The sequence below is a fragment of the Carassius gibelio genome, chromosome A5 (genome assembly GCF_023724105.1).
Source record: "Carassius gibelio isolate Cgi1373 ecotype wild population from Czech Republic chromosome A5, carGib1.2-hapl.c, whole genome shotgun sequence".
Lineage (NCBI taxonomy): Eukaryota > Metazoa > Chordata > Actinopteri > Cypriniformes > Cyprinidae > Carassius > Carassius gibelio.
Genome location: NC_068375.1, coordinates 31,260,922 through 31,279,785, shown reverse-complemented (window position 1 = coordinate 31,279,785; position 18,864 = coordinate 31,260,922). Strand labels below are relative to the sequence as shown.

The following is an 18,864-nucleotide window of genomic DNA, read 5'->3' as shown; positions in this document are numbered from 1 at the left end:
GTCAGGTGCTTCACAATAGCAATGCCTGAACTGTAGTCAACATAAACAGAGATAACAATTATTATTAAACAATAATTATAGTTGCCTATTTGCAAGGCAGAGATCCTGAGTCATGAGGATGTTTATTTATCGTCTTTCTACCTTTTAATAATATGTTACTGTCAAACCGTTATAAGCAGTACATTAGCATCCTGTAATTTGAGGATAAATAATTTCTATTTGTGAAAACAAATAATCAGCTGTTCACACATATTTCACACATTTGTTTATTAGAACCGTGAAATGTTTGCGTTTAATTCTGTTTGATTATTACTTTAAAACAGGAGTTAATTTCCTCCATAATAGCCAGTAATTACTCATTTTTAGGCATTATTCAGTAAGTACGTAAGTGTAAGTGTCTTTTCAATGAGCAAAAGATGACGGAATCAGACTCTCAGCAGTGTCTGATTGCTGTCATTGTGATGGATCTTGAAATAACGGAAAGGGATACAGTGAGAAAGTGGGGCTGCGATCGTACAACAGAAGGATAAAGTTGTGAGTCCTGTTTGGAGCACTAAATGGTTGCTCATACAAAATGAAGTTACAAAAGACAATGACAACCACATTCAAGTTAGCTCCTTATATTTTCCAGGGGTCACACATTCCAAGTTCGAATGATTTGTGCCGTTTGAATGGAAGCACACTTGACAAACAGTTGTCAGTTACATCATTGATATATCCAGGACATAAGTGTGAGCTTTGTAGGTTTAATCATTTAACTAAATTTAAAAATAACTGTTTTCTATTTCAATATATTTTAAAATGTAATTTATTCTTGTGATGATTTGTCAGCAGCATTTACTCTGGTCTTCAGTTTCACATGATCCTTCAGAAATCATTCTGATTACACCGATTAGGTGTTTAAGAAATATTTGTTATTATTATCAACTTTGAAAAGTTGTTCTGCTCAGTATTTTTATGTGAAATGTGATACTTTTGTCAGGATTCTTTGATGAACAGAAAGTTCATGCATTCAAAAGAACAGCATTTATTTAAAATAGAGATCTTAGATGTCTTTTACTGTCAATTTTGATCGTGTTTGAAAGCTTATCTTCAAAATAAAAAAAACTTAGCTTTGACTCACACATGCACAGAGACCCTCACCGTGTGCCTGCACTAGCCCCGTGACCTGCTGTCCATAGATGTCGGTTTTATTCCAAGAGAAAACATAAATGAGGTTTGGAGCTGCAGGAAAGGATTTCAGAAGCTGCCGACCCTGGACGGCCACAGACAGATGGACTTTGGCCAAGCCCAACGGGAGGGTGGAATGGGTCAGAACCACCCTCAGGAGAGACCGATAGCCTGGAGCTCTGGAAGAGAGGTAGCTTAACTTCAGAATAGTAGCAGGGATAACCACCTCCTCTTGGACCGCCTTCAGAGAGAGAGAGAGACAGAAGCAGACATGCAGGCGCAAAGAACAAAGATGAATTAGGCAGGGGCACGGTCAGAGTGAGAGAAATTAATTGTGTTTCTATTTACTGCATGCACTTTCTATACAGAACAAAACCCAAGCCAATGATCATAATGCTGCCAAATAAATGTCCCATAAACACAGGCTGTAGTTCTATAAGCCTACAGACACACAAAAGCTTTGTTCCAAAACTGAGTAAGCTGTCTCGCTGTCTACTGCCTACATAGGCTACTGCCCTCCAGCCCAGACAGCATCTTAACTCAAATGAATTCTCATTAGGGACTGTTTTGAAACGCTCTACATAAGCAGTAGGACTGTGTGAAAAAAAAAAAAAAAAAAACTTGATTTCCCTTGATATTGCAATCAATTTATTAATACTACAAATAAGAACACTTGATTTTGTGTGGGCGACTGAAAGTTATATTGTTTCTGTGGGCTACACATCTAAATTTAGCTGAGAACTGTGTTCCTGAATTATTTGGCGTTTCTTTAATCAGTCAACTTCAGAGAGTCTGTTTTCTTCAGCCGTTCAGTAAATTATACACTCGAAGTGAGCAACGCATCAATATTAGAACGTTCTCATATTATAATCAACAAAGGTGTCAAGTTTACACCGTTTCACGAAACTGAGATTTGGACTCTTGCGAATGCTCACTTCATCATTTAAAAAAAATGTCTACAGTGCAGAAATCTTATTTTTACACCGTGTTTATGCCTTGTTGATTATAATAGGAACATTCTTCTTTTTCTAGCACCAGCTCGCAGTGTATAACAGCTATTACAGGTCTAACACTGCAAGCAAACAGTTTCATGTGTCACATAAATGGAGTTGAAGTATACAAGTGGTACGGTTTCACAGTATGTGGCTAAGATATTGCATCCAGTGTTTTCTCAGAGTGAGTGTGTCTTGCACCTGTAGTTCGGGTAGGACAGTTCCTCTGTCCTCACAGTCAGCGGCGAATCGCGGGAGGGGGGCGGAGAGAACAATGGCGTGTGGACTGATCAGGTTTTTCAAGTCGCAGACAGGTGATTTGGACTCGGCTCTTTCCATAAAAACACGGTCCAGGACAATGAATTGGTTCCAGGGAAGCCAGACAGACCGAATCTGGGACAAAAACGGGGCTCGCTGGAACAATAGAGTCACAGAGATTCCGCCCACTGCCAGAAGATCAAAGCTAGCAGGAAAAACCAAAATACAAACACACTTAGAAACAAAGGTTTACAGTTTTTCCATCCAGTAGATATACATAAGACAGGACATAATGTATGCTATGATGTATATATAATAAGTTTGGGGTTGGTAAAATTGGTTAATGACATGAAAAGAAGTCTCCTATGCTCATTAATGCTGCATTTATGTGATAAAAAATACAGTAAAGATTTTAATATTGTAAAATATAATTAAAATTTGATATAGCTCGTTTCCATTTCAATGCTTTTTCAAGCTGAATTTTCAGCAGCCATTACTCCACTCTTATGTGTCACAATCCTTCAAAACTCTTTCCAATATGCTGATTTGGTACTCAGGTAACATTTATTTTTATTTTCTGTTGAAAACTGTTGCACTGTTGAATATTTGTGTGGAAACCATAATTTGTTTTTTTCAGGAGTCTTAAAGGTCCTATGACATGAAAATTTCACTTTCTGAGGTTTTTTAAGTTTAATACAAGATCCCCAAGCCTGTATATGGTCCCCAAGTTTCTAGAAATTTGAATCGGTGTAAATCGAGATTTTTCTATCTTTCTCTGCCTTTGAGAAAATGGAAACTCAAACGGGCTGATCTTGAATCTCCTCGTTGTGACGTTGCAACGAGAATTGTTACCTCCCCTTTCTCTGCTTTGCCTGCCCAAATATTTACATATAATTCAGTTGCAATGTCAGCACAGGCGACAGGCGTTACAAACAGACTTTTATGATATGGATTCGACAGCACCGCCACAAACAGTGAGTAACAGTGTTCCTTAATGCCTGATCTGTGATCAGTGATTTCTGATGGGTAGCTAATCATTCAAGTTCACACACTTTCTTTCTAAATCATTTAATACTGTTTATGCATCAGTGAATCAAGCCAGTGACTAAACGATCAACTTCACGTTGTTTCTCTTAGTAGCATGAAACAAATCTGTTATTTAAATTGTGATTTAACTACAGAGAGCGATCAAAGAACGCTCGCTTTTTTTCCGGAGCTGTTACACATCGCGAGTTTATCTGCACACTTGCCCAAACTGCCGTTACAATGAATGACGCTGTTACTCACAGCAGACACTTTTTAACATATATTTGTGTGTGTGTGTGCATGTGTCTGTCTACTTTTTAAAATATCAGTCAATATAAATATGAAAATAAACTTTTTATAGTAAATTATTTAAAAACAAGCAAATATTAATACTAAGAAGTCCATGTCAAATAATTCTTCTATTCAACTAGCACTGTGAGACTTTTGCCTCCTTCTGAATGGACAGAAAGAACAGAGTATAAAGTATATATGGGCCCTATACAACAAGCAGAACATATACAGTACACTTCATAAATAGGAAATATACAGGTGAGGTTAATACAGTGTCTTCAGTGCATTTTAGTGCATGTTCTATTACATGACCTTCTTTACACAGTCTATAAGAGTGTGTGTTACCTGCCATCCTGTCGGCTGAGTGTGTATCCATATTCAGGGTTATGCTGAAATGTGACGTTCACACCAACGAGAGGAGTTCCATCAGAGGCCAGAACCTGACCTCGAATAACACACACTCGACTGCACAGAGAGAGAGAGAGCGAGAGAGAGAGAGAGAGAGAGAGAGAGAGAGAGAGAGAGAGAGAGAGAGACATTGCAAGAGAAACCAAAGGATCCATAAGGAGAGATCGAAACTGAGAGAGGAGCACTCTCTTTTCAGTAATCAGAGAAAAATACAATACATGCTTCAATCGATTCTAAACTTCCTCAAACTAGACGATGACGGCAAAAATCCTTCTGGAAGATTATTTTGGGGGTGAGTCAAACTGCTCAGAGCAGCTAGCTGTTACTGTATCGGCATATGAGAGCCTGAGGAAAACTTCACACACATTAATGAAACACTTGAATGCATTCATCTGTGTACGGACATATTTATGGACCAAAAAACACCATATCATAACACTTACTTTTTGGATAATTGAAGGTTCATTATTGCATTTCACGTAGCTTCAGACTGTTTGGTTGTTTTAAACACATGTACACATCTAATTAATTACTGTGCCCCCAACCGCCATAAGTCACACTTTTTATTTTGTGGACCAATGCTCACTATTAACTATGACTTTTGCCTCAACAAACTCATAATTTGCTGCTTATTGGTGGTTAGTAAGATATTTGTTAAAAGGGATAGTTTTATATATATATTTAAATATATATACAAATTTGATAAGCAGAAATTAGAATTACCTAGATAATTTTATGATTGTTTATCAAAATTACTTTGAAAAAGGAGCAGTCCATGATCTATTTCTCCCAAATAATTCAAGACACTCTGACCTTGTTTTTTCCCCTTTTCCAGCCAAAACATTGGCAACGTTAGCACACAAGGGCATGCTTGGGTTTGTGCAATATCATTTCGATTTCGCATGTGAATGAGGATGTCAGAACAGATGCGGGCTGGTGCCTTAAATGGCCCGTCAATGCTGTCAATCGTGACCAAAGTCTGAACTAAAAAAAGGTAGTTGGTTTTGCACAGTCTGCCTTTACTTCTACCAAAATTTCAGTGCGATCACACAACAATTATAAAATAATAATAATATATTAACTTTCACGGTTTTAACAGGAAATTATGTGCATGTAAATATGGTCACAATCATGCTAACAAATCTTTGAGTATCTGGGAGAGATCATAATCAAGTGCTGATTTAAGATTATGAGTGCATGTGAGTTGTCTGAGTATGCGCTAATATTTGCATGTGTCTGTTTATCACCTGCTGTCAAATGGCAGGTCTCCTGGAAGTATGTGTGTTGTGTCCCGACCAATGAGGAATCGCACACGGTCGAAGAACTGACGTGAAGGCAGTGTCTCGAAAGGGGCGTGGCTCTGCTGGATGATGTCACGTGGGTCAGGCGAGCCTTGGCACAGCGGGGCGCTCACACACACCTGCTGACTACAACAGTCTGGGTCGACACAGTCCATGAGACCATCTGAAACACACACACACATACACACTTTACATGCAGAGGCATGTAGCCTTGATGCAGCTTGCCCTTGCCCTGCATGTGTCTGTGTGCGCATGATCTCATTTGTCAGCTCCATTAAAGGGGATCTGTGTTTTTAACCTCCCACAGGAGAAAGTCTCAGAGAGAATAACCCAGAAACCTCTCTCTCACTCACATGTTTACTTACACACTTTAAAGAGGACATGGGTATTTTAGACATATTGTTTATATATATATATATATATACACTTATCTACCTTTTTTCCATTTTTACAATTCTTCTTAGCAGTTAATTTTGAATATACTGTTTATTTTTTTATTTAATTTGTCACCATTGGGAGTTTTTGTAAGATTTAGCCAACTTTTGTGGACAATTTTGCACCAAAAATATAGCTAACTGAACTCAGTATAAAAAATAGTAAAAGTACCAATTCAAACTATCCATTTGCTATTTTTATTTATTTAAAATTTTATTTTATTCCTGTGATGGCAACTTGTGTAACATGATCCTTCAGAAATGATTCTGATTGGCTGATTTGATGCTCAAGAAACATTTCTCATTATCAATGTTGAACAATACAGATATCTTCAATGACACTTTTGATCAATTTAAATGCATCACTGCTGAATAAAATACATTTCTTAAAAAAACCCTGATCTTACTGACCTTAAACTTTTGAACGGTAGTGAAGCTAGTCATCCTTAGTTAAAACAACACCTTTGTGAGTATGTGTCTGTTAACCTTAAGCTAAATTCATCCCTGCTATATCTGTCATCCACACAGATCCTCTTCTATAGGGTTCTTTACCGTTGTCATTATCTTTACTGTCATTGCACTCAGTTTCCATGACAATATTACAGCCTGGCCCGCTCCATCCTGACTGGCACACACAATGCCAACCGCTCTGCTCCAGCGTACAGCGTCCATTACCGTTACACAACCCTGGACATGCATCTAAGGGAGAGAGAGAGAGAGAGCACATTAATAATCACAGTGTCCTTTCTTCAGGCCTTGAGTAAAATTGTTCAGATAAAAGACATCACAAAGTCATCTATTCCTTCCTCTATTCACTCTATCACACATACACTTACCTTTATCAAACAGATCCAGGTAATGTGCTGCTAAAAGAGTTACAAAATGAAAGACAGAGAGAACAAAGAGGAGACATTACATTGGAGACTTACTTCAGAGAAGCTCTTTGCAAGTGTGTATGTGCATTGGTGTTTTTTTTTTAAGTGTCCCTGTCGTTTGCAGCCTTAAGCGTATATTTGTCCCCCGAGTTTCACAGACTGTTTTCATCATGAGCGCCACAATTAAAGGAACACTCTTTGGCTCGGAGGAGGAAAACAGAAGTAAAAAGAGGAAGAGATAGACACGGGCAGAAAGAGAGAGACTGTTTAGTTTATCATCATCTAACAGTCAAGAGAGAGAAAAAAAAACACAGCTCCACCTTAGTTGATAAATGCACAATGCTTGTCAAATGACTGCTAAAAATGGTTGAAAAGGAAAAATATCATCAAGATCAGATATTTACAAAGTGTCTACAGCATGATTTCAAAAGATTGTCAGTGAGAATTTAGATTTTTCTTTTTTTATGCTAATGTGTTAATCAAAAATGACACACCCCTGTCAAAGGGTTGGCAAAATGTCGGGTAAATTTCAAGACTAAAATGAGATGTTACTTAAAAAACATCAGTGTTAAGGTCTATTCACATGAAGAACAAAACTAAAAAGTATTGTGAGAAACAAACAATTTTACACATTAAAACTACTGCCAACGATTCCACTTACATCTCTCTCATCTTATCTCTCGATCTATCTCTCGATCTATCTCTCGATGTATCTCTCGATGTATCTCTCTATCTATCTATCTCTCGATGGATCTATCTATCTATCTATCTATCTATCTATCTATCTATCTATCTATCTATCTATCTATCTATCTATCTATCTATCTAGAAAATCCCTCTTAATTTAATAATCTTTTAGATATTTTGGTGGGAAACAAGACAAAAAATCTAAGATAGAAAATATTTTATATATATATATATATATATATATATATATATATATATATATATATATATATATATATATATATATATATATATATATATATATATATATATATATATATATAAAAATAAATCTTACTAACTCCAAACTTTTGAAATGTATAATAGTATATCTAATGTTGTCCAATATTGTCATATAATAGCATAATATTGCTAGTGTCACTCTAACATACCAATAGTGCAGTGCTCTCCCTCCCAACCAGGCTGGCAGACACACTGTCCATCCCTGCACTCTCCATGTTCTTCACAGATTGGATGGCATGCCTGTTTGTCACAAGTGGTCCCCTCCCACCCCTCCTCACATTGGCAACGCCCAGCAACACACACACTATGGGTGCTGCAGGGAACGGGACAAAGCTCTGAAATAAAAGAATTCAACAGAGAGAAAAAAAACATTTGCTATCATTACTATTCATTACAATCTAAACTTGGTCAATTTTTGTTTATGTTTCTGCTGCTTCATCACAGTGGTCTTTGGATTCTATACTGACACCTATTGCATGCACAAAGTACTGCATTTTTATTAAATCTTGCCACTTCACATGAAAGCTGTCGAACTTTTGTTGTCATTCTTTTAGTCTGTTTTCCTCCATTTTTTCCTAAATAAACAGTTTATGGACATTCTTGAAATCAATCCAGTGATTTTCTGTGTGTTGTTGGTGGATCATGCTGGTTCACAGCTGGCTTCTGCACTGCTCCATGACCGCTGAGAGCTCACTTCCTGCAGTGGTTATATCTTGAACGGAGGAATTTAGTGGTGTGGTCATGCTCTGCACTTGACGTCCCAGCGTTTTTTCCTCAATCTGTGGCATGGCTGCTGCCAGTCGTCACGGATTGTTTCATTGCTCCAGTAGGGACTGCTTATTTGGACTTTTTCACTCATTCTGTTTGGACTGTCTGGCGCATTGCACACAATCTGAGCACACTGGCTTAAAGTACTATATATACAGTAATCAATATTCTTTGCTGTATATAAGAGCTCATAAATAGGTGACCCCTGATTTCATCAGATTTTTCCTAGATGACTTATTTTGTTCAACATTTTTTTTTCTTGAGTACAATGTGGAAAATTGTAAAAAGAAGAGAAATTCACACACATTCTCTCCTCTCCATCTACAGCCTGCTTTATCACACCAGCCTAAACTGTCCAATTGTTACTGTGGTTTTGCATTCAAGACAGTTTAGCATGGTTTCATGACAAAAACAATTTCCCTGAACGAGTAAGATATCTCTGCTCTCTGGCCCTCAGACAGAATGGCTCTGTCTTCACGCGTACTTACAGGACTGGTGACAGGTCAAACTGAGATGACAGATTTTCATATCTTAAAAGTCACGTAAAATCAGCTGCCACTTTTCTCCTCTGGAACTGCAGCACTGAGCATTGAGCTTCGACAGCCTCTCCTCTGTCTTTCTCACTCCTATCGCCCTCTACGTCTCGTACCGTTCAAAACAAATTATCCTTGCAGTTCCATAAAGCACATCGGACTAGAGTTCTTCCGCTCAATCACACGTGAGATATAAATGTCTTGAAATGACAGGAAGGGCATTAGACCAGAATGTTTATTAATATACACATTATCAATTTAACTGCTCGGTCATGGAAACAGCCAGTTTCATGCTGTAATATTCATGCATTTTGATAAATATTGCAGTTTGATAATCTAATATTTAATAAATGCTTTCATATTCTAGCTAGTGGGCAAAAGGCAATGAGTTACAAAATCCTGTCGATCTTCCAGATGAGCAATCTCTTTGCAATAAAAAAAGTGTTCTTATTTAAGTATCATCATTGTTAACCAGGAAATGACGAAACTGGTGGCACATTCCATGAACAGGGTAAAAAATAGGCCCTAAAATGCTCACACAATAAGAAGTTCCATTTGCAATAAATTGTTCAGTGAAAGGAACGGTTTAACCTTCAGAACATATCGATTGTCAATCTCAGGAGTGGTCAGACTAAATATCCCAAAAGTTGTTTTTTTCTTATTCATTTTAAATGAGGTCTACAATTTTTGCAGCCTTGTAACCTTGTCAAATCTGGGACATGTTTACTACAGTTTGTTCAGTTTTATAGCAATAAAAATTAAATAAACATACAACTTTAAATAAAAACAAGTTTTATTGCAAATTATGTTATCCCTCAGTTGGTGCAAGTTATTTCAGGACCAAATGGTAGCTTGTGGTTATTATTAAACGTTTAGGTCCCATAAATTAACTAAAAATACTTATGTAACTTACAGTAACAGGGATAAATGGTTGAGTTTGATGAATGCAGTCAGCAGGGCATTACTGAAAAAATCAAGTGAGATTATTTAGTTGTTCTCCTATCCCGCTGTAGAAAGAGATGGGAAATTCTACAACTAGCTAAACACAATGTAAGTTCTTGCATGAAAAAAAATTGATATTTAGGCCTCTAAAGCTTTTAAAATAGTAATTGGATACCAAAGTGTACCATACTCATGGAAAGTGCCCAGTATATATCATGCATTTAACTGCAATTCTCTCCCTCCATCTGTAAAACACAAGGAAATGCTACAGTCTAGCAGGTTTCATTTAGAAGATGCACAATCAATCAGACAATAAGAACGAATCCGTTTTCTCTCTATTAAAGAAAGTACATTCCCCTTTTGCAATATATATCACATTACAATTAAAAGCCGATCCATACTACTGCACATAGGCCCCTGCTTTACTCTGTCAGACAGGAGCAAAACTGGATTTGGAGTTTTGAAGTCAATAGTAACTGAATCAAGCTCAAATCAGAGACTTCTGAGAGAGAGAAAAGCATGAGCAGAGGATGAAAAAGCACTTTCAAGACTAGACTTAAAAATGATATGAAGAAAGCAAAAAGCCTGCACATGTCTGTGTGTTTTGACTGTTACTCACCCACAGAACAGTCTTCACCACTCCATCCCTGTTCACACACACACACCCCAGTCTGGGCTTGGTACGTTCCATGACCTGAACAATGTTCTTTACAGGCAGGAAGTGCAGTCTCACAGCTCTCACCTCCCCAGCCTGCGGAACACACACACTCACCGCGCACACACACACCACGACCTGAGCACAACGGGTCCACGCAGTCCACTGCAATCACATACACGCACACACAATCAAACACACACAGAAATAACAGATTTGTCCATGAACAATTAATTATAGGTGCATTTAGGATGTATGTGCATATAAAGCCACATGCAAACAGAACTAGTGGTAACACTTTAGAATAAGGTTCCATTAGTTAATGTTAGTTAACTACTTTCGTTAACATGAACTAAGCAAGAACTATCCTTCTACAGCATTTATAAGTCTTAGTTCATGTTAATTTCAACATTTACTAATGCATTATTTAAATCAAAAGTTGTGCTTGTTAACATTAGTTAATGCACTGTGAATTACCATGAACTAACAATGAATAACTGCATTTTCATTAACTAACATTAACGAAGATGAATAAATACAGTAATAAATGTATTATTCATTGTTTGTTCATGTTAATTAATACATTAACTAACATTAACTAATGGAACCTTATTCTAAAGTGTTACAGAACTAGTTTTCCCAGAGGAAGTTTGGAAAATTGGGGCTTCACTGTTGTACTTCATGATTTTAATCCGGTTCGAATATAACTGTTCTTCACACAACTCAGTGCAAATTACCTCTGAGACATCTAATCCCATCCGGTTCGGAAAGCGTGTGATTGCAGTATATTATTATTTTCACAACGCTACTTCTCATATATTTTGACCTACGTCAAACACCATAATTACAGCTGAATTTCTTGTGCTGCCTAGTGCATCTTCATTATGGATTTGGACCATTTTGTATTCGATCTGGGTGGAATTACACTTGAGTGTTGTTCTGGTAAGCTGATGATTACTGAATAAAACAAATCATTAATTTAAACACTACGGTGTGTGTGCAAAAATGTATTTTTATTTTAGATTTCATGAAGGTTGAATTGAACACTTGATAAATTATTATTGTTTTTAAACTGAGCACAAGATGACAACCAAGATACACAGAAAATGTACAATTAAATATCAAAAATCAGTTGGCATATACCCAACATCGAATGATAAATTACATATACATTTTACATATATATAAAATATATGCAATTTATTCCTATTATCATTATTATTGGTGCTCAGTTATAAATAATTGTTCTTATTGCTATCAATGTTTAAACTGTTTTTGGTGCTCAATATATATTTGTTGAAGCAGTAATACAATTGCTAAATGAATAAATGTAAATGTAGTAAAAGAATCAGATGTGTATTTAAATGTTTTCCTTAACAATGTATATTGTAATTAGATTAAATCATCTCTATTCGGTCCGTCAGTAAATGAAATGGGCATCTTCTGTTAATAATCCTAACTGAAACGTCATTTAGAAAATGAATTCTGTCTGAATTGTGCTTAAGACAGAGGCAGAGGAGGTGAAACATGAAAACAGCACAGTCAGAGAGAGTGCATAGCAAAAAAGAACAAGATACAAACACATGTAAATTCCAATTACAGCAGCAACAATATGTTCACTTCAGTGTGTGTGTGTGTGTGTGTGTGTGTATGTGTGTGTGTGTAGATGGGGAAGGTGTCTGATGGAAAAGCTAATTTGGTGGATGGATCTACATGGGTTTAAATTGAGTCTCTCTCTCTGTAACTCTCTCTGTAACTCTCTCTATCACTGAAATGGGGGCAATGAATTTTCAGCTTAATGGTTAAGGGAGAAAGTGTGTTTAAAATCCAATTACAGGACATTCATCATAAACAAGCCGTGGAGATAGACTAGTAGCTCTTTACGTAGACCCAGACACACTCGTACTCAGCATGATGGTCATGTTGCAGATGAGGGTTATTTGTGCTTCAAACTCAGTCTTTCTATCTAAAAATGAATCTAGTCCTTCAAAAGCTGAAAATGAATTAATGAAAGTGTGTGTGTGGGGGGGGGGGGTTACCTTGCTCACAGTTGTCGCCCTTGAAAGCTGGAGCACACACACAGATTCCGTTGAGACATTCTCCATTGTTTGAACAGGTGGGATCGATACACTGGCCTTCCTCCACCTCACACTCCGCCCCCTTCCATCCAGTGTGACACACACACACACCTTTCTCGTAATCGCCATTACCACTACACAGCACTGGGCAAGAATCTGAAATATACAAACAAAATAAGAAATAATCTGATCTTTGTAACACTGTGTAACTGTAAGATTGTAATACTGTGTGAAAATAATGACCTGTTCACACTAAGAATGAAAACGATAAAGACGACTGTATCGATAACTATATTAGTGTCCACACCAATGCACAATAATGTTCTGTTTATTCAAAGAGCCTGCTGAAGTTACGTCGTCTGCCTCTTTAAATGCTTGAGCTCTATAAAGCAGGATGGATTCTGATTGGCTTCATATCGCTCTGCAAGTGATTCCAATCATATCATTCCTCTGTGCTGTTATCATTATAGTTGTGAGGTGGATTTTTGCTATTTTTTAAAAACATATGTAGTGTTATAATTATAGTTCTTTGTGTGAACATGCCTCTAGGCTTGGTTCGACAGCAATGTTGTTAAATGATGTTTAATGTTTAATGTACAGATAAAATGTTGAGTAATAATAACATATATTGTGATTATATTGTGTATTTGTGCATACAGTAACTGTGATCATGTTGTGTATAGAGCCTGTCCTCCAACAAAAAACGACCATATAGGTCGTTTGTGCAAGCATTTATTACGACCTATATTTACGTTTTAAAGTGAAATTTTAAAATAATGACAGTATCGTGTTGCGTCTTTCGTCATGAATTGAAGTATAACGTCATTACCAATCAAAACGCACGTTTATTTAAATGCGATGTGTGGGCGTTTTACACCGATCTCACAGTATTTCCTACATATTTTACTACTGTAGGTGGCTTATTCGTTCGAAATGACCACACCTAACCCCACCCCTAAACCTAACCCTCAAAGAAATCATGCTAAATTATGATTTATTAAGCATATACATTTTCGCGCACATCTGTTCCCTTGGATCGAACCCATGATAGCATGATTACATATCAAGATATAACGCAATAATCTACCAACTGAGCTACACTAACGCAAACCAGAGGGCAAATAAAAGAGTACAAAACATTAATATGAAAAAAACCTTTTGCCGATAGGGTCACAATTGTAGTATATGCTCTGATGGGTCGTATTTCAGGGATTTGGACAAACGACCTATACAAGCGTATTGGTTGGAGGACAGGTTGTGTGTATATTATGTGTTATTATGTGATTATGTATCTTATTTTGATAATACAGTCTTTCATTGTGTGATTATGATGATGTGTTTCATTGTGCTCAGTTGTACCTTTTAAACAATCTGGCCCCAGGAAGCCAGTAAAACAGTGACAGTGTCCAGCGACACACTCTCCGTTACCGTTACAGTTAGTGAAGCAACCATCTATTGTTTCTGAACACACAAACACAACACAATTCACTGCATAGTTAAATAATTCTGAAGGCATGAACCAATTTATTTTATGTACTGATTTCAACAAAAACAGAGAAAATAATTGAAATGAGAGGGAAAAAAAATAAAACGATCAATGTTGTGTTCTCACCTATGGGTGTGCTGTACACCACAACCTGTTCCATCTTGCGACCATCATTATAGAAGGCCAGGTACCAGGTGCCTACGTCAAGGTATTCCACAAAGCCTGTCTCCTGCAGAGGAGACACCAGCAGATTTCGCGGAGGAGGGTTCGGAATTTTGACTTTCCTCGAATCCTGCTTAATCAGCTGTTTCCCATCCAGCAACTTCACAAAGTCAAACTGGAGAAAAAGGACATGCACACAGTAAAGTTACTTGTGTGTCTAATCTTAATTGTGTTAAAAAGAACATAGCACAGATCGACAGCTGAATTCATGCCCTTGGCACTGACCGTCCATAACTTGGTGCTCTGTGTCTCAGTATCACTCTGTACTTTATGTCTCTGATGTTGCCAACCTTGGCATAGTCCACAAAGAAAACCAGCTCCTATTTATATGTCCAATACTTACTTGCCAAAACATGCATCCTACAGAACTGGAAAAAGAAAAGCAAATATATCCACCCAACAGTGGAAACAACCACGCTGCATTACATTCATCTAGGCAGTGTGTCTGGAAAACCCTCTGAATGCCTCGATGACCGGCAATCTATTTCAAGATACATTAATTTTAAAGCATGATACCAAACATACTCATTGTCTGCACCTGTGGGAAGTTTCCACAGGGTTAATCCATGGCTTCCCACTTATCTTCTTGTAGTTATAGACTAATAGATTTAACAACTTCAAATGAGGTATAACTACAGTGTGAAAAAGTTATGTAAACAAATCAAATCAAATATCTATAGTGCAACATGAACATTTAATTAAATTCAGCAACATTGCAGAGTAAACTAAGAAAGTAGCAATGAACCTAATCAAATTTAAACAAAGGAATAAATCATACAATGTAAATTCAAACTAGTACTGCTAAGAAATAAAATAAAACATCTGTAGCACTGAAAATGAAAAAAATGACACGATCAGCTGAAGGGTTCTGAGCACGACAAGTACCAGTAGCGTTTCCTTTCACTAACAGTGGAAAGGCTCTGTAAATGTTTCACTGTTAATGGTATTAAGCATGTGTATGTGTATTTGCTCCCTACCATGACTAATGTGTTAACGGCGGGCATAAACTAAGACTGATCCCCTTCCCATGCCTCAACATCCACACACATCACAGAAACATGCCTGTAGTTTGAGCAAACACAGCCAGACACGCTCACAGTAACACAAACAGAGTCCAGATCAAGTCAGGAATCACTACAAATACGAGACGTTTACATCCAGGCATTTACAGCTCACCATCTGTGCTCATTTGACTCAGCCTGCGATCAGTATATCTGTGTTCAGCGTCTGTCTCATCACCTCGCACCACTGTGTCACTTCCATCCTGTAAGTGGGATGTATCTATCTCCAAGGAAACTGGAAAAGATATGTGGCGCGTGTGTCTTTCTGTCTGTATTTGGGGGGGGGGGGGGGACTGGCAGTGTTTAGACAGAGCTGTTACAAACATCAGAAACATCAATGAGCGGCGTTCTCTGAGGCTCCACAGAACCCTCTGGCTATAATGAGTCCCTCTCCTCCTCCGGAGTCACTCTGGAAGCAGTGGAGGCACTGAAACCCTATCGACTGTAATGACTCTCACACTGACAGGCAGGAGCCAGCAGGGCAGCAGTTGCACCGGAGCCCCACTGCTTTTAATGACAGCCAGAGAAACTGAGGAACGATCGTGGGAGCCACAATGGAGTTGACAGTCTCAGTGCAGTAGCGATCTGTCAGGCCTCGGTGAACACACACACACACACACACACGCACGCAAACTCTCACTCACGTACACTGAAGTAGAACCGCGGAAGCTGTGGCAGCGTAAACATCTCTATTCTGACACGCACACACAAAAGAAGGCTTTTCATTAAGCAGGAACAATTAACCAGTCTTCTTGGTATGCCTCCGCCTACACATGAAAGCGCGTATGCAAATGAGGTGAAAATGAGAAGCCTTAAATTGAATTACACCGGGCTCTAATTTCTTGAGCAAAGTGAACAGTTAATCTCGGATGATATCCTGAATAATGAGATGTAATTAGTATGTTGGGGTCATCCGAAGCACCTCGTTAGATACGCTCCTGATCCTTCTTGTTATCCGCCACTCATAACAATATGTACTTCGAAAACATTTACCAACAAGAGCAATCATGACAAAACCTGGGAATGGATGCAGAAGTCTGACACACCAATACAAACATGCAGAATCACAATCTCTCTGTCTCACATGCCATCGTACAACAACACAATTATTGATCAATTAATTTCAGTAGCACTTTATTTTACAGTCCTGTTCCTCATGTACATACTATGTACTTAATATAGTAATTACAATAACTGTGTTATAACTGTGTACTAACCCTAAACCAGTTACCTTGTATTACCAGAACTTTTTAGATTAATACACTGCAAGTACACTGTAAGTGCACGTACTGTAAAATGTATGTATTTGTGCACATTTTTTACATTGCAGCACAAAGGAATCATAACACAGGGGTCTCAAGATTCTTCACACAGATGCAGGGGATTAATGTTTAATAATCTGTAAATAAAATAGGGAATATATTTTAAAAGCCACTTTCATCATTTCTACTCAGTGGTTTACTGTTTCAAAGCAGCTTCACATTTATTTAGTAAATCTCACCAATTATGAAATAAATTCAGTTTCAGCTGTAAAACAGCTGTACAGAAGACAACAGTGTCATAATTCAGCTCAGTTTAGTCCAATTTTATTTCACTAAAGTTCAGTAACTGTCAATGTGCAAAGTCCATCCATTAAGAAATGTTCAGTTCAGCTAGAAGCAGCTTTACAGTGTCCTTATTCACCTCAAATTAGTTCAATAACAGCGTCGATTTTTGCAAAGTTAGTGTCATTATCCAGCTCAGCTCAAGTTTTATTTTTATTCTCGAGTGTGACAGTCAATCGATAATATTACTTAATATTAATTGTCTTTTAAAACCCAACTGAGTAAGCCAAAGGCAAACATGGCAAAGGAACTCTTTAAATTATCTCCATTTAGGCGCTCTTCTTTGCAATTAAATTTTTTTTTACATAATTGTTTTAATAGATTGACAGTCATATTATAAATACAGTAAATACACAATAACATATGAAAAATTGTGCAGCTCTCTTAAAGAAAGAACTTGTTTTATATTTTTTCTATTTGTGTTTGCATGTGATTACCTGCGTGTGAGTAGGTGGTATATTCCTCCTGCCGTAGATGCCAAGCAGAGCATCCCGCGTGAGTGAGATGTTGAACTTCACATACTCGGGGTGGTGAACCGTAATGTGAAATCTCCAGAAGAGTCCAGGAGGAATGGCCTGGACCAGCTGTGTCCCGACAGCCACCTCTCCCCTCTCGATCACCCTGCCTCGCTGAATCACCTCTTTATCTGTCAATAAAAAATAAAAAATAAAAAAATAACATAAGCATCCAATTACCTTGATTTATAGAGAGAAAAAAATAAAATAAAATATAAAGATTGAACCAAGTGTTTGGCATGTGGATCTGTAACATAAGCTTTAAAGTATTAGTTTATGCCATGTATTCAAGTCGTTCCAAACCTGACTTTCTTTCTTCCATGGAATACAAAATCAGACATATTCAAAGATATTCTGGTTGCTCTTTTGTATGCATTTACAATGAACAGGCTTTCAGGCTTCAAAAAGAACACAAAAGCACCATTAAAGTCTCATCAGAGTGGTCCATATGACTCATTCATAATATTCCTAGTCTTACATTCCATATGATAGCTTTGAGTGAGAAATAGACTGAAATAGTGTACACGTGACTCTACAGTGTTTTTTTTTGTCAAATTGAAGCTTGACTGGCCGAGTCCTCATTCATTTTTAGTATGTAAAACACTGTGGTCAGGATATTCTTTAAAAATGTACCTTTTGCACTACACAGAAGACAGAAAGTCATACAGGTTTGGAACAACTTAAGGCAGAATAAATAATACCAGATTTTTTTTTTTTTAAATGAAAAATAATCCCCTTAAATCAAGTAGACGACAAAAGCTTACACTTAAATTTAGCTTTAGGATGATAGTTGTTAAAGACAACCGAGCTCAGGTTCTTTGATGGACAGTCACAGAAAGTTTGTAGATGTGAAAAGTACAAAAAACAGTGCCTGAGGGCTTTTGAATGAATCCTGCCTCTGATGCTATCAACACAGATGTCTCCATATCTTCTTTAGTGTCAAAAAGAATGATATATTTTTCAGAGGCTCAGTTGATGTGAATCAAAAGTGATGATCTGCAGGACTCTTTTAAAAGCTCTGCTGTCTAGAGTCAAATTCAGGTGAAACGGCACCTGCCGCATCGAGTAGCGGGACTCTCAGGTGTGAGGTTATTTACATTAGTTTTGACAGAACAAACACAGCTGTGCATTAATACATAAACGCACAAAAAAACTGGGGTAGTGCAGCCTAGTGGTCAAAGATCTGTGCTAGAAAACCACAGAAATTGTAGGTCTGAGCCCTGCAAGGGCAATCCATGAACTATTACCACTGTGCCCTTGAGCAAGACGCTTAACA

General features: G+C 37.5%; 1 protein-coding gene across 4 annotated transcripts in view; it reads right to left on the bottom strand.

The window, feature by feature from the left end:
• Positions 1 to 18,864, bottom strand: part of LOC128012115 (teneurin-1) — a 134,663-nt gene that overhangs the window by 36,621 nt on the left and 79,178 nt on the right. For 2 of the 4 annotated variants that reach the window (XM_052595124.1, XM_052595140.1), the window contains exons 7-18: positions 17,511 to 17,719; positions 14,313 to 14,523; positions 14,060 to 14,161; positions 12,662 to 12,856; positions 10,587 to 10,787; positions 7,874 to 8,059; positions 6,717 to 6,743; positions 6,433 to 6,579; positions 5,393 to 5,609; positions 4,083 to 4,202; positions 2,364 to 2,625; positions 1,144 to 1,411 (exon numbers count right to left, since the gene is read on the bottom strand). In XM_052595124.1, coding sequence (XP_052451084.1) covers positions 1,144 to 1,411; positions 2,364 to 2,625; positions 4,083 to 4,202; positions 5,393 to 5,609; positions 6,433 to 6,579; positions 6,717 to 6,743; positions 7,874 to 8,059; positions 10,587 to 10,787; positions 12,662 to 12,856; positions 14,060 to 14,161; positions 14,313 to 14,523; positions 17,511 to 17,719 — 2,145 coding nt within the window. Of the gene's footprint in view, positions 1 to 1,143; positions 1,412 to 2,363; positions 2,626 to 4,082; positions 4,203 to 5,392; positions 5,610 to 6,432; positions 6,580 to 6,716; positions 6,747 to 7,873; positions 8,060 to 10,586; positions 10,788 to 12,661; positions 12,857 to 14,059; positions 14,162 to 14,312; positions 14,524 to 17,510; positions 17,720 to 18,864 lie in introns of all 4 variants that reach the window. The other 2 variants (XM_052595115.1, XM_052595131.1) reach the window with 1 other exon arrangement.